This window comes from Pangasianodon hypophthalmus, chromosome 1 (genome assembly GCF_027358585.1).
Source record: "Pangasianodon hypophthalmus isolate fPanHyp1 chromosome 1, fPanHyp1.pri, whole genome shotgun sequence".
Lineage (NCBI taxonomy): Eukaryota > Metazoa > Chordata > Actinopteri > Siluriformes > Pangasiidae > Pangasianodon > Pangasianodon hypophthalmus.
The window spans coordinates 35250767-35273266 of record NC_069710.1 but is presented as its reverse complement, the minus strand read 5'-3'; the positions used below and the strand labels follow the sequence as shown (position 1 = coordinate 35273266).

At 41.6% G+C, this 22500-nt stretch overlaps 1 protein-coding gene across 4 annotated transcripts in view; it reads left to right on the top strand.

The window, feature by feature from the left end:
* LOC113525322 (ankyrin repeat and fibronectin type-III domain-containing protein 1) overlaps positions 1 to 18673 on the top strand; it is an 82265-nt gene extending 63592 nt beyond the window's left edge. Inside the window, exons 13-23 of one of the 4 annotated variants that reach the window (XM_053235672.1) lie at positions 747 to 846; positions 3710 to 3839; positions 4298 to 4417; positions 5256 to 5471; positions 6352 to 6518; positions 6675 to 6825; positions 7042 to 7207; positions 7345 to 7511; positions 11389 to 11620; positions 11759 to 12240; positions 13333 to 18673. In XM_053235672.1, the coding sequence (XP_053091647.1) occupies positions 747 to 846; positions 3710 to 3839; positions 4298 to 4417; positions 5256 to 5471; positions 6352 to 6518; positions 6675 to 6825; positions 7042 to 7207; positions 7345 to 7511; positions 11389 to 11620; positions 11759 to 12240; positions 13333 to 13662 (2261 nt within the window). In that variant the 3' untranslated portion in view covers positions 13663 to 18673. The remainder of the gene's footprint in view (positions 1 to 746; positions 847 to 3709; positions 3840 to 4297; positions 4418 to 5255; positions 5472 to 6351; positions 6519 to 6674; positions 6826 to 7041; positions 7208 to 7344; positions 7512 to 11388; positions 11621 to 11758; positions 12241 to 13332) is intronic. The other 3 variants (XM_053235673.1, XM_053235669.1, XM_053235674.1) reach the window with 3 other exon arrangements.
* Positions 18674 to 22500: the final 3827 nt, after the last annotated feature.

Genomic DNA, 22500 nt, shown 5'->3' with positions numbered 1-22500 from the left:
AGTCAATATGCCTTCAAAAATAATGAAATTAAAAGTTTCTAGACACAAACAATGGACTATAAATATCAGTAAACAGTAATAAACTAAACCTGGTCAGTGTTTGTTGAGCCTTTAAAGCTGCATCAATGCGGCACTAAGGTTTTTTTTCTGTATCTTGGAGATCTTGGCTCATTTCTTCTGCAGTTCAATCAGAACAGCCTCCATTATGCTTTTATCTGAAAAGAGCTGGATTTCTGAATATCCTACTTTACTTACTTTATTTAAACACATACAAAAAATGGTCTGTAACATTTAATTTTTTTTTAAAAATTACTATATTCTTAACAACAAAAAAGAAATCTAAAATTTTCTCTTAACCCAAATGTAACAGATTTATATAAATAATTTAAATTAGTTTAATTAAGTAAAAATATAAACCGCAGTTAGATATCGTTCTCCGGTGATTAAGGGGTTTGTGTTAGCATCATATTCTGATTTCTAAATTACCCAAAGTTTTACTGTACTACATTTTATATCATCCAAAGCTTTCTATATTAAATAATGTTCAAAAAAAAAAAAAAAAAAAAAAGAAAATTAACATAAACAGTAATTAAAGTTAGCTATTTTTCAGTTTAATAATGTTGCATTTGGTCTGATTCAGATTTTAAGTGGATCTTTATGGATGAAATCAGTGTTTGATGACATCGTTTTCACTGTGTGTGTGTGTGTGTGTGTGTGTGTGTGTGTGTGTGTGTGTGTGTGTGTAGATCAGTGCAAGGGACCAGCAAATATCAGGAAGCACTCCGTCTCTAAAAGCCTGAGACATCTCTTCCAGCCCACCAGCAAATTCGTCAAAAGTCTTAAAAGGTAAGGTAAAAAAAAAATATTCAATTTTATTTATATATTACACTGAAGTTTCTGTAAAGTTTGTTACAGTAACAGATTATAAGCAATTACGGAATAAATTAAATAGAAAATACACAAACTAAGAAACCATTCAGTGTAGTATAATTAACCATAATGCAAGATATGAAAGTAAATAAAGTACACACCTACATTAAACAGATCATTTAACTGAGGTAAAAAAGATTCAATTCAATTTTTATAAAATTGAATTAATTAAATAATTAAGTAAAGTACAGAAAAAAATTAATTAAAGTACAGAAACACTGTAGTGCAGGTGAAGCAGGTGAAGTACAGGAACACTGTAGTGCAGGTGAAGCAGGTGAAGCAGGTGAAGTACAGAAACACTGTAGTGCAGGTGAAGCAGGTGAAGTACAGAAACACTGTAGTGCAGGTGAAGCAGGTGAAGCAGGTGAAGTACAGAAACACTGTAGTGCAGGTGAAGCAGGTGAAGCAGGTGAAGTACAGAAACACTGTAGTGCAGGTGAAGCAGGTGAAGTACAGAAACACTGTAGTGCAGGTGAAGCAGGTGAAGCAGGTGAAGTACAGAAACACTGTAGTGCAGGTGAAGCAGGTGAAGTAGAGGAACACTGTAGTGCAGGTGAAGCAGGTGAAGTAGAGGAACACTGTAGTGCAGGTGAAGCAGGTGAAGTAGAGGAACACTGTAGTGCAGGTGAAGCAGGTGAAGTACAGGAACAATGTAGTGCAGGTGAAGCAGGTGAAGTAGAGGAACACTGTAGTGCAGGTGAAGTACAGGAACACTGTAGTGCAGGTGAAGTACAGGAACACTGTAGTGCAGGTGAAGCAGGTGAAGTACAGGAACAATGTAGTGCAGGTGAAGCAGATGAAGTACAGAAACACTGTAGTGCAGGTGAAGTACAGGAACACTGTAGTGCAGGTGAAGCAGGTGAAGCAGGTGAAGTACAGAAACACTGTAGTGCAGGTGAAGTACAGAAACACTGTAGTGCAGGTGAAGCAGGTGAAGCAGGTGAAGTACAGAAACACTGTAGTGCAGGTGAAGCAGGTGAAGTACAGAAACACTGTAGTGCAGGTGAAGCACAGAATCACTGTAGTGCAGGTGAAGCAGGTGAAGTACAAAAACACTGTAGTGCAGGTGAAGCAGGTGAAGCAGGTGAAGTACAAAAACTCTGTAGTGCAGGTGAAGCAGGTGAAGCAGGTGAAGTACAGAAACACTGTAGTGCAGCTGAAGCAGGTGAAGCAGGTGAAGTACAGAAACACTGTAGTGCAGCTGAAGCAGGTGAAGTACAGAAACACTGTAGTGCAGGTGAAGTACAGGAACACTGTAGTGCAGGTGAAGCAGGTGAAGTACAGAAACACTGTAGTGCAGGTGAAGTACAGGAACACTGTAGTGCAGGTGAAGCAGGTGAAGTACAGAAACACTGTAGTGCAGGTGAAGCAGGTGAAGTACAGAAACACTGTAGTGCAGGTGAAGCACAGAATCACTGTAGTGCAGGTGAAGCAGGTGAAGTACAGAAACACTGTAGTGCAGGTGAAGCAGGTGAAGTACAGAAACACTGTAGTGCAGGTGAAGCACAGAATCACTGTAGTGCAGGTGAAGCAGGTGAAGTACAGAAACACTGTAGTGCAGGTGAAGCAGGTGAAGTACAGAAACACTGTAGTGCAGGTGAAGCAGGTGAAGTACAGAAACACTGTAGTGCAGGTGAAGCACAGAATCACTGTAGTGCAGGTGAAGCAGGTGAAGTACAAAAACACTGTAGTGCAGGTGAAGCAGGTGAAGTACAAAAACACTGTAGTGCAGGTGAAGCAGGTGAAGCAGGTGAAGTACAAAAACACTGTAGTGCAGGTGAAGCAGGTGAAGCAGGTGAAGTACAGAAACACTGTAGTGCAGCTGAAGCAGGTGAAGTAGAGGAACACTGTAGTGCAGGTGAAGTAGAGGAACACTGTAGTGCAGGTGAAGCAGGTGAAGCAGGTGAAGTACAGGAACAATGTAGTGCAGGTGAAGCAGGTGAAGTACAAGAACAATGTAGTGCAGGTGAAGCAGGTGAAGTACAGAAACACTGTAGTGCAGGTGAAGCAGGTGAAGTACAGAAACACTGTAGTGCAGGTGAAGCAGGTGAAGCAGGTGAAGTACAAAAACACTGTAGTGCAGGTGAAGCAGGTGAAGCAGGTGAAGTACAAAAACACTGTAGTGCAGGTGAAGCAGGTGAAGCAGGTGAAGTACAGAAACACTGTAGTGCAGCTGAAGCAGGTGAAGTAGAGGAACACTGTAGTGCAGGTGAAGTAGAGGAACACTGTAGTGCAGGTGAAGCAGGTGAAGCAGGTGAAGTACAGGAACAATGTAGTGCAGGTGAAGCAGGTGAGGTACAGAAACACTGTAGTGCAGGTGAAGCAGGTGAAGTACAGGAACACTGTAGTGCAGCTGAAGCAGGTGAAGTAGAGGAACACTGTAGTGCAGATGAAGTACAGGAACACTGTAGTGCAGGTGAAGCAGGTGAAGCAGGTGAAGCAGGTGAAGTACAGGAACACTGTAGTGCAGGTGAAGCAGGTGAAGCAGGTGAAGTACAGGAACACTGTAGTGCAGGTGAAGCAGGTGAAGCAGGTGAAGTAGAGGAACACTGTAGTGCAGGTGAAGCAGGTGAAGCAGGTGAAGTAGAGGAACAGGTGATCTTTGATTGCCCTGCCCTGTGAGCGGAGCTTCAGCAGCACTGCTTGTCCTGATCGTGAGAAGGTTTGTTTGAGGAGGTCAGTACTGTTCCTGCGTGGTTATATGTGAGTAGTGAAGACCAGGCAGGAGTTTCAGCTGCAGTGTGAATTTGAGCTGAATGTCACTGCGTGTCGTCTCCAGGGGTTTGTACGTAGCCTGCGTGTTTTATAAAGACGACAGCGTTGTGGTCACGGCGGAGGAGCAGCTGCCCATCGTAGAGGTGGACGATTCTTACAGCTCCCTCACGCACGACTTTCTGTGGTTCACCAAGGTACGATACGCAAACCTCTGAAAAATCAGCAGAATGTAATCGAAAGAGCGCCAGAAACACACCGGATCGTACTTAACTGACTTAATTAATTGATTAATTGATTAATTAATTGATTAATTGACTAAAGTAGTATTTTTGCACATTTTCTCCCCAGTACACGTTCCTGCAGGTAGTGTCATCTCCATGGAAATTTCAGAAAATTAATAAATAACTAGCAACAATAATCAAGACCATTGCCTTGTATTTACTCAGTGACATTCTCTGTATCCATGGTTACTTCTCTGTCTCTGATTGGTCGGTTTCTCCTTACACTCGTAGCTAATTTCGTAATTAAGTGAATCAGTGGAACTGACAGACGTATGGAGCGTCTACTATCATTTCATCAAATCTTCATGGTTACAATAACTGTCGTTCTTGTGAATATTAATCCCTGTTGCCATGGTAATTTCTGTTGCTAGGTGACGTATTTGTGGGAGGAGATTCTGTGGCTACAGCAGTGTGCTAGCTCCACCCACCCATCCTGCTCCTGCACCCTGCAGACCCGCCTTAAACTTCTACAAGCTCTAACACAGCTTCAGGTCTCACGCACACACACACGCGCACTCACACGCGCATTACACACACACACGCGCACTCACACGCGCAGCGCACTCACACGCGCAGCGCACTCACACGCGCAGCGCACTCACACTCGCGCACTCACACTCGCGCGCACTCACTCACACGCGCACTCACACTCGCGCACTCACACTCGCGCACTCACACTCGCGCACTCACACGCGCATTACACACACACACGCGCATTACACACACACTCACGCATACACACACACACTCACGCATTACACACACACTCACGCATACACACACACTCACGCATACACACACACACTCACGCATTACACACACACTCACGCATACACACACACTCACGCATACACACACACACTCACACGCCTTACACACACACACTCACGCATACACTTGCACACACACGTGTGCATTACACACTCACACGCGCATTACACACACACTCACGCATACACACGCACACACGCACTCGCACACACACTCACACGCACACACGCACTCGCACACACACTCACACACGCACACACGCACTCGCACACACGCACTCGCACACTCACTACACGCATTACACACTCGCGCGCGCATACACACTCGCGCACATACACACTCGCGCGCATACACACTCATGCGCGCATACACACTCATGCGCGCATACACACTCATGCGCGCATACACACACACACACCACCTTGTATACGAGTACACACTCAACATACCAACCAGACAAGACTTCTAACAGTACACAACTACTTTCCTAATGCCGTGTGTGTGTGTGTGTGTGTGTGTGTGTGTGTGTGTGTGTGTGTGTGTGTGTGCGTGTTACAGGCTCTGTTAGGCACTCAGGACCTGGGCCAGGTGTACTTCGAGCCCCTGCGTGATAAGCACGGTAACGCCCTCTTAGTGTTACTGCGTGATTTGGGCGGATGTTCAGATCTGGACACACAGCGATGGTCTAAACTCTGTAAACTCCAGCTGCAGCGCAAATCCACCAGCTGTGCGGACGAACCTACAGCCCTCGACACACTCCTCATCACCCTGCACGTGAGCACACACACACACTCTCACACACACTCTCACACACACTCTCACACACACTCTCACACACACTCTCACACACACTCTCACACACACTCTCACACACACTCTCACACACGCCCTGATCATTTTCCTATAACAGTACAATTAGCCAATGATTACAGTTTTCTTTATTAATTAAAGAATAACACAACATGCTTTTTTTATCCATTTATAGCTACATTTAATGTACTGGAACATCAGTGAAACAAGTTAATCAACTATTAAACATTAAACGGATTGAATGCTAGAAAGTCTTTCAGAGAACATGAAACAGCCGTGAAACAGCTAATGACATCGTTTTTGTTTTTTTTTTTTTAAAAAAAGCATCATTTAGGACAGGAACAGAATGGTCTTATCTTAATTATCTTTAATTTATTCATCACATGATTTCCTCCCAGTTTTAGCTGAACATACAGGAAAGATAGTCCTAACTGCTCTATTCTGTATACACAAGCTAGCCGACGTTAGCCTCACCTTTCCTTCGGGATATAAACCTGTACATTTCCTGATAACAGCAAACCTTTAGAGAGTTATTCCACTCAATAAAGCAGAGAATCCAAGGTTTTAAAATTTGTGGTCCCATCTTAATAAGGAATGATGGTTGTGTCGTCCTGCAAACTGGAGTGTGTGTACACGCGGGGTTTAACGGTGACCGACAGGCACTTAAAAAAAAAAAAAAAGCTGCTGCTTGTGTGTTTTAGTTGTAAAATGTAAGCAGTAGAAAAGTTTACTTGAACACTCGATAATTATTTAAATGTACGTAACGTAACTTTTACCTAGAATCCAGCGTTTCTGTTTTGTGTAAGTGATAAATGATCACAACTTGTGTGTGTGTGTGTTTAAGGAGAAGCTTGCCTATCATAAGCGCAGTAGGAAGATGCTCTCTCCTGGACTCTATCTGGGTTATATGAAGCTCTCCAGCTCTGTGGAACAGATCAGAGTTTTGGTTCCTCAGAAAATCCCCAATGTGTTCTGCCATGTCAAAATACGAGACAACAGCCACGTCTCCAGGTATCAGTGTGTGTGTTTGTGTAGTGTGTGTGCGTAGTGTGTGTGTAGTGTGTGTGGTGTGTGAGTGTTTCCATCTTGGGGTGTGTGCTCCAGACATGGATGTACTACATTCATCAGTTTTCACACTGTGTGTGTGTGTGTGTGTGTGTGTGTTAGGGAGGAGTGGCAGTGGCTGCAGTCAGTACGTTCTCTGGAAGACACTCAGGATGTGTACGCTAACGAGGAAAACGCTGCACATCGCCTCTTACTGGAGTTACGCAGCGCTGCCAACGAGCTGATTGGCCGCATCAATATTCCAAACAACCAGGTAATAATAATAATAATAATAATAATAATAATAATACCACAGTGATGTTGAATTCTGGATTGTGATTGGTCAGAAGATTAATTTTATCTGACAGTAGTGCAGCTGCAAATCACAGGTTTATATTAATGCGCTCGTTCTTATATGTTATCGTTTCTATAGCAACAGCTCATTCACAGGACGGCCTCATGTCTGTCTCTCTGTACTTTTCCGTCTCAGGCTCAGGATTTTCGTATTTACGTTCACGATGTGCTTGAATTCGGAGAGGGCGTGTCCTTCCTCTTGCTCCTCCCACCATATGAAGAAGTGTGTACGCCTCCTGGGCAAAACAACTTCTCCCCTCGATCTGGATTTTTTACCCTACCTCTGCAGATCTTTGAGCTGGGTGAGAACAAACACACACACATACACACACACATACACACACACATACACACACACATACACACACACATACACACACACATACACACACACACACTTTATCAGTAATACAATGTATATCTATCTATCTATCTATAGTTCATTTTGGAGCGTACTGTCCCACTTTTATCGGACAGTACTGCCGTGCGTCAGCCATCTTGGATCTGGAGTCCCTCATTTCCCAGCAGGCTTTGCGGGAGGCGTTCTCAGAGTCCGAGCTGCTCACTGCCAAGCAGAGACATCAGAAAATCCAGGAGCTCTTACAGGTATTATATTATCACAGGTGTGTGTGTGTGTGTGTGTGTGTGTAATTTTTATGAGCATGAAAATCTATTCTGGAAAAATGATAGTATCTTAAGACTTTGTGTAAATGTCTATATTAGGAGACTCACTAATGTAAAACTACACTGAATGGCATCAAACTGTATAATCAATGATTTACTGTGATTTTTATTAACGGATTGCACTGTCAAGTTAAATCACTTAATTTCAGTTATACACCAATTTAATGAACATTTTATGAAACTCTGTTGCTTCATTTTACTTATTGATAAAATGTTTTTACAAAAAAAAATGCAAAAATAAAATACGACATACAAGTCTAGCCATTCAATTAAAACAAAAGTAATGGTGCTGTATAAATGGAGGAGGCGTTAGTGTGTGTGTGTGTGTGTGTGTGTGTGTGTGTGTGTGTGTGGTAGCCAACGCTCTGCAATGGCTGAGCTGCATTCCTGGAAGATTTGAATAAACTGCAGTTATCAGCTTTACAGTGATGGAGACTTGAGGGTAGAATGTTCTTAGCAATTGCTGAAAGAACATTAGGTATTAGGTAAGCTCTTGTACTGTAATGGATTCAGATGATTTACAGAGTGCAAGCAGGGACTCTGGCAAGACTAGCTATGACAGCATAACTAAAAGGGAGAGCCAGAAGCTAACACAGACATGAGCGAGTCCTGGGACATAAAGCTCCAGCCTCTCCACCATCAACACACCTGAGTGAACTTGTGAGAGTGGGGGGGCGACAGCATCCAAACATCCCAGTTCACCACAACACTCTATGCCTGTGAACCCTCCAGACCTGCCCCTGTACCTAAGAAAACTATTCACAAAAGGCTTGACTAAACAAATATGTTTTCAGCCGAGACTTAAACACTGAGACTGTGTCTGAGCTGAGCCCCGAACACTTACTGGAAGGCTGTTCCATAACTGTGGGGCTTTGTATGAGAAAGCTCTACCCCCAGCTGTAGCCTGCATTATTCGAGGTACCAACAAATAGCCTGCTCCTTTTGATCTGAGTAGGCGTGACGGATCATAAAAGACCAAAGGTTCGCTCAGGTACTGTGGCGCGAGACCATTTAGTGCTTTATAGGTCAATAGTAGTATTTTATAATCAATATGAAATTTGATTGGGAGCCAATGCAGTGTGGATAAGATAGGGGTGATGTGGTCATATCTTCTGGTTCTAGTAAGGACTCTCGCTGCTGCATTCTGGACTAACTGGAGCTTGTTTATGCTCCTACTGGAACATCCAGACAGTAAGGCATTACAATAATCCAACCTAGAGGTAACAAAAGCATGAACTAATTTTTCTGCATCGTGTAGCGACAATATATTTCTTATTTTAGCAATATTTCTGAGATGAAAGAAAGCAATCCTAGTTATATTATCTACATGAGCTTCAAAAGAAAGACTAGAGTCGATAATCACACCAAGGTCTTTTACTGCTGCACATGATGAAACAGAAAGGCCATCCAGAGATAGCATGTAATCAGAAAGGTTACTTCTAGCTGCATGTGGTCCTAGTACAAGTACTTCTGTCTTGTCAGAATTAGTAATAGTTTCATTAACAATAAGTGCTTTAGATGTAAGAGAGCTTATATTTAACAGTCTTAGCTTCAGAGATCAAAGGTGCTGGCTGTGCATTTGGTAGGATCTAATTTTATGTTAATGTAGCCCCTCCCACCTGCAAAACTGGCCCAACTTGAATAAATATGTCTAGGGGAAATCACAATTTAAAGTTCTACAGATGAGAGGCACATCTAAAATTGCATTAGTTAAGTGAAGTGCATTTACTAATCAAGCAATAACCAATAATTAAATATAACCTCAAATCTCAGATTTCAGTATTTAGTGTTCATAATTGAATATTCAGAATTTGGGACACAGGACATAAAAATACTCAATAAACATTGACATTTATTAACTTTCTAATTTTAAATTAAATCAAGTTAAATGAATAAATAAAAATCAATACGTTTTAAACCCAAAATAAATAAATTAAATTCAGATGGGTGATTACATTAACTGTAAATTCACACACACAATATCAATTATTCAAAATCAAATTATACCTAAAAATAAAATATTACCCAGCTGGGATTTGAGTTTCTCATTGGCACGCAATGTTGGAGCTCACTAAATGTGAAACAGTTACGAGTACTCACAAAATCTGATGAAATAGTGAATTCCACGAACACAACACCTGCTTAGAAGACATGATGAAGCGATGACAAGATCAGCAGATCATCCAGTCAAGGAAGGTGTCCATCCACGAACCATCACTCACAAAGATGAATCGGATGACATGTCCAGGCAAATCCTCCATCTTGGGATGCAAACAGGCCGCAAAGCCACCTCGGCCTCTCCTAGTAGATCGCTCCATATTCTTGCATTTCAATGAACTCCGAACACTATGAAATGTTCATCAACACTTGGATGCTAAATAAATACTGATTTAGTCTTTCTTCCAAGTTTCCCAACAGTTTAGTCACTTAACTCAAGAGTAGTAGGAAGAAAACAAAACTGCGACATCATCTTCCTGCATTAATGCACATGCTCATTCCGAGTCCACTCAGCTCTTGAGTCTAATTCTCTTTACGAGTTCAGTCTTTTAGCTGTTCAGTTTCTGTACTCACAGTCAGGAAAACCTTTTCTTTTTAGTTTCTAGCTTTAGTTTCTCTGTGGCTCAGTCACACACGTCCAATTCTCTCTCTGCCAAACACCAACTCACTTCCCCCAAAAGGAAAAACCCCGCCCCTTGAACTCTAGGGGTCATAATGTAAACACCTTATTGGTTAATCAATAACACTTATTTTAATTAAACATAAATTACAATTTCTTTTTAAACATGAATTAACAAATATGAATTTTTTAATTAAAGAAAATAAACAACAGGAAACACCTTCTACATTAAAGTGTTTCCCGAATCCAAAATATTATTCCATATTCCCCATTTCACATATAAATGTAGAAATTATAGAAACCTTCATTTAGAAAACTCTTTTTAAAGTTAACAAAACACTTAATTCAGGGAACAGACACAGTCTCAATACGGTGGAACGTAAGTGACGACGGTCGGTTTAGCCTGCTTGTCTGCTCCCTGGCCTTGGCCTGTTCTGAGACTATGTGCTATGCTGCAAGAAATGAGAGCAGCACCTTCCCGAGTGGGATGGACACCATCCCGCACTAACAGGCCAGCCTTGCCCTCAAAGTTAGTCCAATTATCTATAAAGCCCACATTGTTTTCGGAGCACCACCTGGATATCCAGCAGTTCAGCGACCATAACCTGCTGTAAGCTACATCGCCACACCGCATTGGGATGGGGCCAGAGCATACTACTGCATCGGACATCGCCTTCGCTAATTTACACACCTCTACCATGTTACTCTTAGTAACCTCAGACTGACGAAGGCGTATATCATTAGCTCCTACATGAATAACTATCTTTGAGAACCTGTGCTTGCCTAAGACCCTAAGATTACCTGCTATGTCCGTTGCCCTGACTCCCGGTATACACCTAACTAAAGCTGCTGGTGCCCCTAAAGGCCTAGCTAATTTCATGGTTGATTTCAGCCTTTTATGGAGTCTTTTATGGAGTCTGCTCTTTGCAGACTTTTACACGTGCGGCTAAATGTAATCAACTGTGCAATGAATGTGAATGGTAATTTATGCCTGAGGAAAATATTTACACAAAAAAATTACTGAAAGGTTGATAAATGAGGCGATAATGACAACTAAAATGTTTCAGCAACATTGCATGGATGTTTATAAGGGTCCTGTAAAACATTCTCGGAAAACATTCTTAAACATGCCTAAAGTTCAATATTTTGATAATCTAAGTATGTGTGTGTGTGTGTGTGCAGCAGGTGGATGAGGTTTGGCGTGAGGCTCGTTGGATGGTGGAGGTGTTACAATTCGCCCGTTATAAACAACAGCGTGTTGGTGTGAATCTTGGCTCCATCATCGACTTTAGCAAGGAGAACATTGTTGAAAAAACACCTTCTACGTCTTCCCAGCCCGACTATCTCCCTTCACCTGCCCCCTCACCTGTCGAATCACCTGCCCCTTCACCTGATAGTGGCCGCAAATACCCCGGTGAGAAACTTTCCGCCTTTCCATCTCTCATTATCCTGTTCCCCTTATTAAATCTAGTGCCCCTTGTTCTATTATTTGCCCCAGTGTGTTTCATTGCCCTATTTTTTTTTTTAGAAGTTTAACATACTGTTTCTGTAGATCCTCTGTCTGATGATGAAGGTTCCTTGGAGGTCTTCCTTACTCCAGACAGTGATTACAGCTCCAGCCCAAGAGAACTTGACCTCCTTCCACCATCACATCCTCTCCCTTACACACACACTCTTGCTCAGCCTGATGTGCTGTGCTCAGGGGGCGGAGTCAGAGCGGGGACAGAGCTGATAGACAGTGACTTTGTCCTGCCAAGTCGTCAGATCGAGCTGCTGCGCATCACAGAGAAAAAAACGGCATTGTGTGTGCGGACCAGCAGCCTTGAAGCCCCGCCCACTCAATCAGTGACAACACCAAACGCCTCCCCTTCAAAAGTTTGGGCACACCCCGGACCTGTACGCTCCCTATCGGAGGACAGCGGGAGGAAACAGAACTCCTCCCACTGCAGAAACGCAACTCACAGATCCTGCTACTCAACAGTCAGGATTTACCCACAATACCACACGGGGCTTCCCAAGGAGACTAGCGTTAAGGTGAGGCACAAAAACAAAACAAATTTTCAATTTTATCAGATGTGTTAGCTTGCTATATATTTAAACAATCTAAGATACTAACAAGGATCATCAGCTGAGCATTCTGGATACGCTGTCCAGCTAAAGAACACCGCAGCTGCTAACGACAAACTAGAAATAAGCAAATACGTCACATGGATGATTCTAGAGCCACATTATTTATGATTTTTAGAACTGGATTGATGATGACATTGGACCTGTTTTAAACGTCTTAGATTTGCACAGCAGAGCCAAAGAGAGTATTGCCGAGCCACACAGAGGGTTCCGTAACCACAGTGAGGATTCACAGCTAGATAGCCAACACCGAAAACTTTAGAGCCGTACAAAGGATTATAGAACCACGCAATTGATGATTTCAGATCTGGCGTGGGGACGTTAGAACCTTTTTAAGGATCTAAGATTTGCACAGAAGAGTCCAGAACCACACTGAAGATTCTAGAGGGTTCTATAAACACACTGAGCTTTCCAGAACCACACAATTGATGGTTTTAGAACTCAAGATTTTAATACCGTTCCAAGGATCTTAGGTTTGCACAGATTTGAGTATTGCCCTGAGAATCCTAGAACAATGGAACCATTTTAAGGATCTAAGATTTGCACAGAAGAGCCCAGAACCACACTGAAGATTCTAGAGCAACATGGAGGGTTCTATAACAACACTGAGTATTGCAGAATTACAGTGAGGACTCTAGATTTGCACTCTGGATTGTAACTACATTCGGGATGTTACAGTTGAACAGAGAATTTGAGAACCACACCGAGGGTTCTAGAGACAAGATAAGGATTCTAGAGTTGCACAGATGATTCTAGATTCATACTGTAAAATTTCTACTTGAACCAAGGATTCTAGAAAAGGACAGCAGATTGTAGAACCATGCAGGTAATTATGGAGTTGCAGTGAGGATCCTAGAACTGCACTGAGGAACTAAACTAAGGGTTCTCACACCACAGAGAGCATTCGAGAACCCCACCACAGATTGGTTTTCTATTTATTTCTAGAAAAGTAGTAATTACGTCATACATTTTGGGTGAGTGTTTTTTTTTTCTTTGCAGCTGAGAGTGACGATACACACCACGGCGAGGGAGATGGTGCAGCTGGTGGTTCAGGAGATAAACGGACTGTGTGCACGTCTCCAGAGCGCGGCCCGGCAGTGTGTGTGTCCTGCGCAGGTGTGTGTGTGTGGAACGGAAGTGTGTGTGTATGCGTCAGAGCAGCTGGACCACTTTGCACTCGTGCTGCTCACGGAGGGACGGGAGAAATGGCTGCAGGATGAGTTCTGTCCTCTCACACTCCAGAACCCGTGGACTCATGGCAGACTATGTGTACGATTTAAACAGTGTTCCCCTCTTGCTCTACAGCAAGGCAGAGCCACTGCAGTGTAGCTACACACACTCACACACACACACTCACACACACACACACAGAGAGAGTTACATTAACAGAATAATTTATAGGCAATATGAGTTATGAGAACAGTGGCTTTAGAATAGACAGACCAGAGAGAACTAATGAAAACTGACCAGAACTTGGCTAAATTACTTCCAGCTGAACAGAACTGAACAGAACCAGGCAGAACTGGACTTTTTCAGAACTGCATATCACTTCCACACTGTCCATAGACATGTGGGTGACTGTAATGTACCTGTGATGTAATTAACCCATCTGTTTACACACACACACACACACACACACACACAGTCGTAATGTTTTAAATACACTTGGAACAGACGTGAAAACTTTCACCCACAGTTCTGTTGAATGTTCTGAAGAGGAGCAACTCGATGATGTCATCAAATGATTATCAGCCAATCGCGTACAGTCTTAATGCACACATTCAGCACAAACATACACTAGGTACATGAAAACACACTCTATACCATCATCTCTGATCATCTCTGATCATCAGCACCAGTCACACTCTAGAACCACTCTCAGGATTATATGAGCATTTTAAAACCATAGTGAGGATTATAGAGCCACACTGACCATTCTAAAGCCATGCTGAGAATTTTAGAACCGTAGTGAGGATTCTAGAGCTACACTGTGGATTCTAGAGCTATGTTGTTGGTTGTAGAACCATAAATAGAAACATAGGGCCACACTGAATATTGTAGACCACACTGAGGATTTTAGAACCACAATGGGGATTCTAGAGCCGCACTGAGAATGGTAGTGCACAATTCTAGATTCTGACTGGGCATTCTAGATTCTGACCAGGCATTCTAGAGCTGCACTGAGGAGTTTAGAACCGTAAAGAGCTAGAAACATTAGATGTGCTAATGATTTAGAACCTTAATGAGCATTTTAATAAGCATTCTAGAACCACACTGTGGATTCTAGAGCTATGTTGTTGGTTGTAGAACCATGAAGAGAAATATAGGGCCACACTGAATATTCTAGACCACACTAAGGATTTTAGAACCATAATGAAGATTCTAGAGCCACACTGAGAATGGTAGTGCACACCAGGCATTCTAGATTCTGACCAGGCATTCTAGAGCGGCTCTGAGGAGTTTAGAACCGTAATGAGTATTATAGAGCCACACTGTGGATTCTAGAGATTCACAGAGGGTTTTAGAATGGTAATGAGAATTCTAGAGCGACACAGAGCATTCTAGAGCTGCACTGTGATTTTAGAACCATCATGAGCCTCTAGAGATGTGCTAATGATTTAGAACCTTAATGAGCATTTTAATAAGCATTCTAGAACCACACTCAGCATTCTAGGTCTGTGCTGAGGATTTTAGAACCACAGTAAGCATTCCAGAACTGGATCATATAACCACACTGAGAATTCTGGTGCTGCACAGAGGAATCTGTGGGTTTTAGAATCACAACAGAGACTTTTTTTAAGTATCAGATTAAAGAAATACACTGATATACGGCTCATCTCTAACTGGTAAATGCAGTGAGCTCAGTGTGGATCCAGACGTCTAACGCTTAATGAAGTATTTTTTATCATAGTGATTTGTTGACAAATAACTCTTCCTCTTTGCCATTCCAGTGGGTCTGGAAAACAAAACGACTCGTTTACTCTGTGTTCCTGTTTAAATTCTCCATACTGGGTGAATGCACTGAAAACTCATGGATTAGACTAAATACGCACCAGTTATTACTATGAAATGTAAAGTAAGATGATTTTTATTTTCAAGTTCACACATCCGTCTGCTGGCGGTTGGCCGTCGGCTAGCAGACGAACGACAGTCTTACACTGAGTAAACGCTGTGATGTTATTTAAATGCTCTGACGTCAGTGTATAACAAGGGTCATTCAGTTTAAGAGGATTTTCAGAAATATTGACTACACTTTTTGCACTGTACTTTTGAAAATGTTTTTCTTTACCACACAGAATGGATGATCTTCCTGATCCACAGTGTGTGTGTGTGTGTGTGTGTGTGTGTGTGTGTGTGAGAAAGAGAGAGAGAGAGAGATTCTTAACCACTCCATTCAGGATTATTATGAATTTATCAGTTTGGATAATTTGGTGATCAGGTAATATGAGGATGAACTAACCTTCCACTAGCTGAGCAGAACTTCCTATCTGTTAATTCTGTGTGTGTGTGTGTGTGTGTGTGTGTGTGTGTGTGTGTTTTAGAATCTGGCAGTGTAGATTTATTTTCACTGGATTGATCTGGAATCATCACCACTGGTGTACAGTAAAGTTTTACACTGGAGACATGAAACTGGCTGCTGTTCATCTCTCTCTCTCTCTCTCTCTCTCTCTCTCTCTCTCTCACACACACACACACACACACAAAATGATATTAAAACATTATTTTTAACCACAAAGTTTGAGAGTTTAACTCCAAGCAGAGGATTCTAGATCCACACTGAGAATTCAAGAGGCATGATGAGGATCCTAGCTGAAGATCCTAGAACCACCAGAGAATTCTAGAGCTGCATGGAGGATCTTGTGCTACAGAGGGGAACCTAGAACCACACTGAGGGTTTTCAAGCTACACCAAGAATTCTAGAGCCGCAGGAAGGGTCCTAGACGTAAAGTACGGTTTTAGGTCTACACTGAGTGCCACACTGATGACACTATCACCACAGTGAAGAATCAAGAGTATCAAGGATTATAGAGCCAGACTAAGTATCGTAGACCCACATGGAGGATTCTAGAGATGCACTGAGTATCCTAGAACCACACTAAGAATTCTGAGAATACTGTAAACACACTGACAATTCTAGAGCCACAATGATGACACTATAAACAGACAGAGGATTCTAGGGCTGCACTGAGGATACAAGAAACACTAACACACTGAAAATTCTGTAGCCACCCTGAGGATAGTAGAAAAACACTCTGTATTCTAGAGCAGGATCAAGGATTATAGAGCCTCCCTGAGTATCTTAGAACCACACTGAGGATTATAGAGCTGCACTTTGACTACTATACTGAGGATTCCAGAGCTGCACTGAGTATTCTGTAACCACACTGAGGATTCCAGAGCTGCACTGAGGATTCTGTAACCACACTGAGGATTCCAGAGCTGCACTGAGGATACTGTAACCACACTGAGGATTCCAGAGCTGCACTGAGGATTCTGTAACCACACTGAGGATTCCAGAGCTGCACTGAGGATACTGTGGCCACAATGAGGATTCTAGAGCTGCACTGAAGATACTGTGGCCACAGTGAGGATTCTAGAGTTCTGCTGAGAATACTATAACCACACTAAGGTTTCTAGGGCTGCACTGATGATACTATAACTACAATGAGGTTTCTAGAGCTGCACTGAGGATACTGTAACCACAGTGAGTATTCTAGAGCTGCACTGAAGATACTGTAACCACAGTGAGTATTCTAGAGCTGCACTGAAGATACTGTGGCCACAGTGAGGATTCTAGAGCTGGACTAAGGATACTGTGGCCACAGTGAGGATTCTAGAGCTGCCCTGAGAATATTATAACCACACTGAAGATTCTAGAGCTGCCCCGAGAATATTATAACCACAGTGAGGATTCTAGAGCTGCCCTGAGAATATTATAACCACAGTGAGGATTCTAGAGCTGCCCTGAGAATATTATAACCACACTGAGGATTCTAGAGCTGCCCCGAGAATATTATAACCACAGTGAGGTTTCTAGAGCTGCCCTGAGAATATTATAACCACACTGAAGATTCTAGAGCTGCCCCGAGAATATTATAACCACAGTGAGGATTCTAGAGCTGCCCTGAGAATATTATAACCACACTGAGGATTCTAGAGCTGCCCTGAGAATATTATAACCACAGTGAGGATTCTAGAGCTGCCCTGAGAATACTGAACTGCACAGAGGATTCTAGAGCTGCGTTGATCCTGTCTGCATCTAGAGCCACAGGAATAGTAGAAAAACACTGTGGATTCTAGAGCGGCACTGTGAATACTATAATGACCCTGAGGTTTCAAGAGCTACACTGATGAATCTGTCGCCAGACTGAGGATTCTAATGTTGCACTGAGAATATTGTAACTGAGAATTCACATGGAGTGTCCTACAGTGACGAAGTGACAAGTGACTTCTGGCGTTAATTCCTCCATTCTCAAGTCGTGTGCTTGCATGCTCAGGGGACGGAGCTTAGACTAAAGAAAGAAAGACACCAAAAAATGAGAAACTGAAATTAGTGAAATGAGAAGAATCTCACATCTCTGGTGAACTTTCTCTCTTTGTACAGTGAGAAAGTACACACAGTTGACTACATGAAATATATTTGTGTGTGTGTGTGTGTGTGTGTGTGATCATAAAGCCACTGTTGCAGTCTGTGTATATCAACTAAACCAGGGATGTGTGGCGTATGGATCACCTGTTCAGACTCTGTGTGTGTGTATGTGTGTGTGTGTGTGTGTGTGTGTCTCCCCCCACCACCCCCTTGAGGCTCATAACCCTCTGAGGCACCTATAAAGCCCTTGGCAGCGCCGTTTGAAGTTTTTATGAAGCGCTGTGTTATTGTTCCCCAGAGAGCAGAGTCTGTACACTGGCGCCTTACTGCCTTACACTGTTGCCAGACAAGGGGTGTGTGTGTGTGTGTGTGTGTGTGTGTGTGTGGGTGGGTGTGTGTGTGTGCGTGTGTGGTGGCTCCGCTTTAATGGGAGTTCAGCTCATTGTACTGTTTTGAGAACATCACAGGTTTTTTGTTTCACAAAAAATTTTCACATTCTAGTGTATTTTTTCATAAAACAAGAAGACAAATTGTTATAACTCAAACACTTTGGTCTTTTTTTATTATTATTATTGTTATTTTTTACTCATTTCTGCACCAGAGTTCCTGCAGTAAGGGTGAGGATGAGGGTGTGTATCAACCACATTCGACTCAGCAGTGATGCCTTTAGCAGTACATGTAATACAAATTAAGTAAGATTTTCAATAAATTTGATTGTTAATAATTAAATATCTATTTTTTAATCATGATATTGTCTCTCAGTGCAGTGTATCAGAGAACTAACATGAACATTTCATTCATTTTGCTAATTTATCCTATTTTAGACAACACAATGAGTGTCTGAGAGTTACACTGAGGTTTCAGAAACTGTTTGAGGAATCCACTAAGTCTTCCCTAAGGAACCTCAAACTGGACCGAGGAATCTAGAACCACACTTATTATTCCAGAAACACACTTAGGGTTGTAGAAAAGCGCTGAGGATTCCACAACTGCAATAAATAGTTTGGAACCAGATTTGGAAGTACACTGATGTTTCCAAACATCACACTGAACGTCCCTAAGAAACCTAGAACTGCACAAATTATTCCATAAACACACTTAGGATAGTAGAGCTGTGCTTACCACTACAGCTATTGTATAACTGCTCACTAAAGATTCTAGGATGGTGATGTGGATTGTAGAACTTCACTGAACGTCACTAAGCTACCTAGAACAACAATGAGAATTCTAGACCAACTTCAAGCATTCTAGAGCCACACTGAGGATTTGAGAGACACACTTGTGGTGTGGAGCTGCACTGAGGACTGCAGAACTCCATTGGGCATTGTAGAAGCACAATAAATACTATGGAACCACATGTAGATTGTAGAACCACACTCAGAATTAAAGAACGAACTTCAGTGAAAATTCTAGAGCCACCCTGAACTTGCCTAAGGAACCTAGAACTGCACTAAACCTCTTGCACTGAGCGTTCTACAGTCAAGGATTCTAGAGCAACACTGAGGAATTGAAAGCCACAGTGAGTGTTCTGGAGATACACTGAGGAGTCCAGTACTGCACTGAGCATTGTAGAACTGTACTAAACAGTATAGAACCACGTGTGGATTTTAGAACCACTCTGAGGATTCTAGGAACAAATTCACTGAAGATTAGTTAAGATTCTGGAGCCAACCTCAGTTTCCCTAAGGAATCTGCAAATGCATGAGGATTCTAGAGCCACACTCATTATTTCAGAAACTATAGAGGACTGTACAGCTGTTTACGAGAGGATTTTACAACTATGCCCAGGGTATTAAATGAAAATTTTTGCCAGAAATTCATATGGGTGCTATAATTAATTCGTTCTTGTATACTGTGTTAATGAAAAATTACTTTTCCAGCAGTCCCAGTTTTTCATGTCTTCCAGTCTTTCCAGGGCTTATAGTGGTAGTGTTCACCTTTAATTAAAACGAAAAGAAATATTTACAATAATAATTTACAAATATTTGGAGCAGTAAACAGATACAGATATGGATAGTAGCACTGTATTACACCTCTAATGCATGCACGCACACACACACACACACACACAATTGTATAGAACGTCTCTGTGTGCTGTAGCTTTACAGTTTCCCTTCACTGGAACTAAGAGACTCAAACCTGTTCCAGCATGACAATGCCCCTGTGCACAAAGCGAGCTCCATGAAGACATGGTGTGTGAAGGTTGGAGTGGAAGAACTCGAGTGTCCTGCACAGAGCCCTGACCTCAACCCCACTGAACACCTTTGGGATGAACTGGAACTGGAGACTCCTTACCCAACATCAGCGCCTGACCTCACTAATGCTCTTGTAGCTGAATGAACACAAATCCCCACAGCCACGCTCCAACATCTAGTGGAAAGCCTTTGCAGAAGAGTTCCAGTGTGGAACTAAAAATTTTCATCTCAATCAAGGAGGAGAGAGAGAGAGAGAGAGAGAGAGACACCTGATACACCTCATCACCTGTCTGAACACCAAGAGAACAAGTAAAATCAGAAAAGATTATGAGAAAGAGACAGACAGACAGAGAGAGAAAGAAAGAAAGAGAGAGAATTTTTGAATTTTAATTCAAATTTCATTCAAAACTTATACATAAGGCAGTGTATTAAACCATTATTCACTGTCACATTACAAACAAACAATTAAAAATTAAATAAATTTACTGTTTATTTAATAACAGTAAATACATAAATAAATAAAAAAATACAGAATACAAAAATTAATACATTTCATTTTCAGCCTGCACAGTACATTACTGAAACCCCAAGTGTTTTCAAAAATCATTAAATTGCTTATTAGTTTATAGTATGCATAATCAACTTGAATTCTCACAGCTACTAAACCTCTGAACTTTATAACCAAATCTATAGACCCTTATCCTTGAATGTGTTTTGTTTTTCTTGGTTTCCATATTGTTGCTATCCCTTACCAAAAATTAAGAATAACAACTACATTCCTTTTTCCTTAGATTGTTTAAAACTGGTTCGAATGCCAAGCTATAGAGTTGTCCAGAAATTGGACAACCCTGCCTAATCCCCCTCTGCACTGAGAAAGGACAACTCAAGCCTCTCAAGCCTACTTTCAGTAATGAGGAATGACCTGTATATAAAACCTTTATCCACGTTAGACATTTTTCCCCAAACACAAAAGTTTTTCAGTGTTTTGAACAAATAATCATGGTTAGCATGATCAAAAAAAAAAAAAAAAAGAAATCAAACCAACTGCAAGATCAGAAACTCTGCTCAAGTCTAGAATATCTCTTTCTAAGAAAAGATTATCCATTATAGAGCAGTGTTGGATACAGTATGTTTAATTATCATGCAATAAATTGTAAAAAAAAAAAAAATTAAGCCTATTTGGCAAACATTTGGATATAATTTTATACTCAGTGCACAGCAGTGATACTGGTCTCCAGTTCTTTAACAACAAAAAAAATAAACCTCCCTTTTTTTGGTAATAAGGAATTAGGTAATAAAAAGTTCATTGACAGGACACTGGTAGTATTCCATCATTAAATGATTCATGAACATCATCATAAAAGTCCTTATTCAGCAAATGCCAAAAGTGCTTGTAAAAGTCTGCTGGCAAGCCTTCGAGACCAAGAGAACGACCTGATGAGCGCCATGAGACTGCAGTGCTTACTTCATCAAGAGTAAGATCTGAGTCCAGCTGAGTTCTTCACAGGATCTAGACGTGGTAATCCTTCCAGAAGCTGGGACATTGCTGCCTCATCACAGTTTTCAGACTTGTAGAGATTGGTGGAAAACTCTACAGCACGTCGTCTCGTTTCAGAGCTCAGTTGTAATGCTTCCATCAGGAAGACATAAGACGAAACAGGACTGCACTCGTACCCTCTTTACTTTCTGACTTAGGAACAGAGCTAATTGTTGCCTTTTTTATTTTAAAACATTGTCCATTCCAGGGTTATCACTTGCAGTTTTTTCTTGCTCAAGAAGTCTGATGTCCTGCTCAAGTGCTTCCACAGTTTCCCCTCCTCTTAGTGTTGGAAAGTGATATACAGTATATTGCTGACAAAAAAACTTCCACAAAAAGTCTTCCCACCACTGTTTTAAATTCCTTAACTGGGACTTGCTTTTTTTCCGTTGTCCCCAAAAGCACCCAAATGTTTCACGTAATTCATGGTTTTGTAGTAATCTCACATTAAAATTCCAGTATGAACTAGTTTTAGGAAATGATGATATATTAAAATGAACTGAAATTAAATGATGATGTGTAAAGCCCATGGGGTTTACACAACAGATAATGACTCTGCAACAAAACTCATTAGATATTTAAAACCTACCGAGTCTTGCAGCACAAACATGATGCTCAGTCATTTTTACCCAAGTGTACTGCTTATCACTTCCATGCTTAGCTCTCCAAGTATCAAACAGATCTAATTCAGCAACCAGTTGTGAAAGATAGTAAGATGACTGTGGATGAGGTTCTTGACCTGTGCATTCAGGTATAGAGTCTATTGTGCAGTTCCAATGACCTCATACCACAATACACACATCTCCATTATATTGTCTAAGAGTGTTTTTTTAAATTCTTCCACA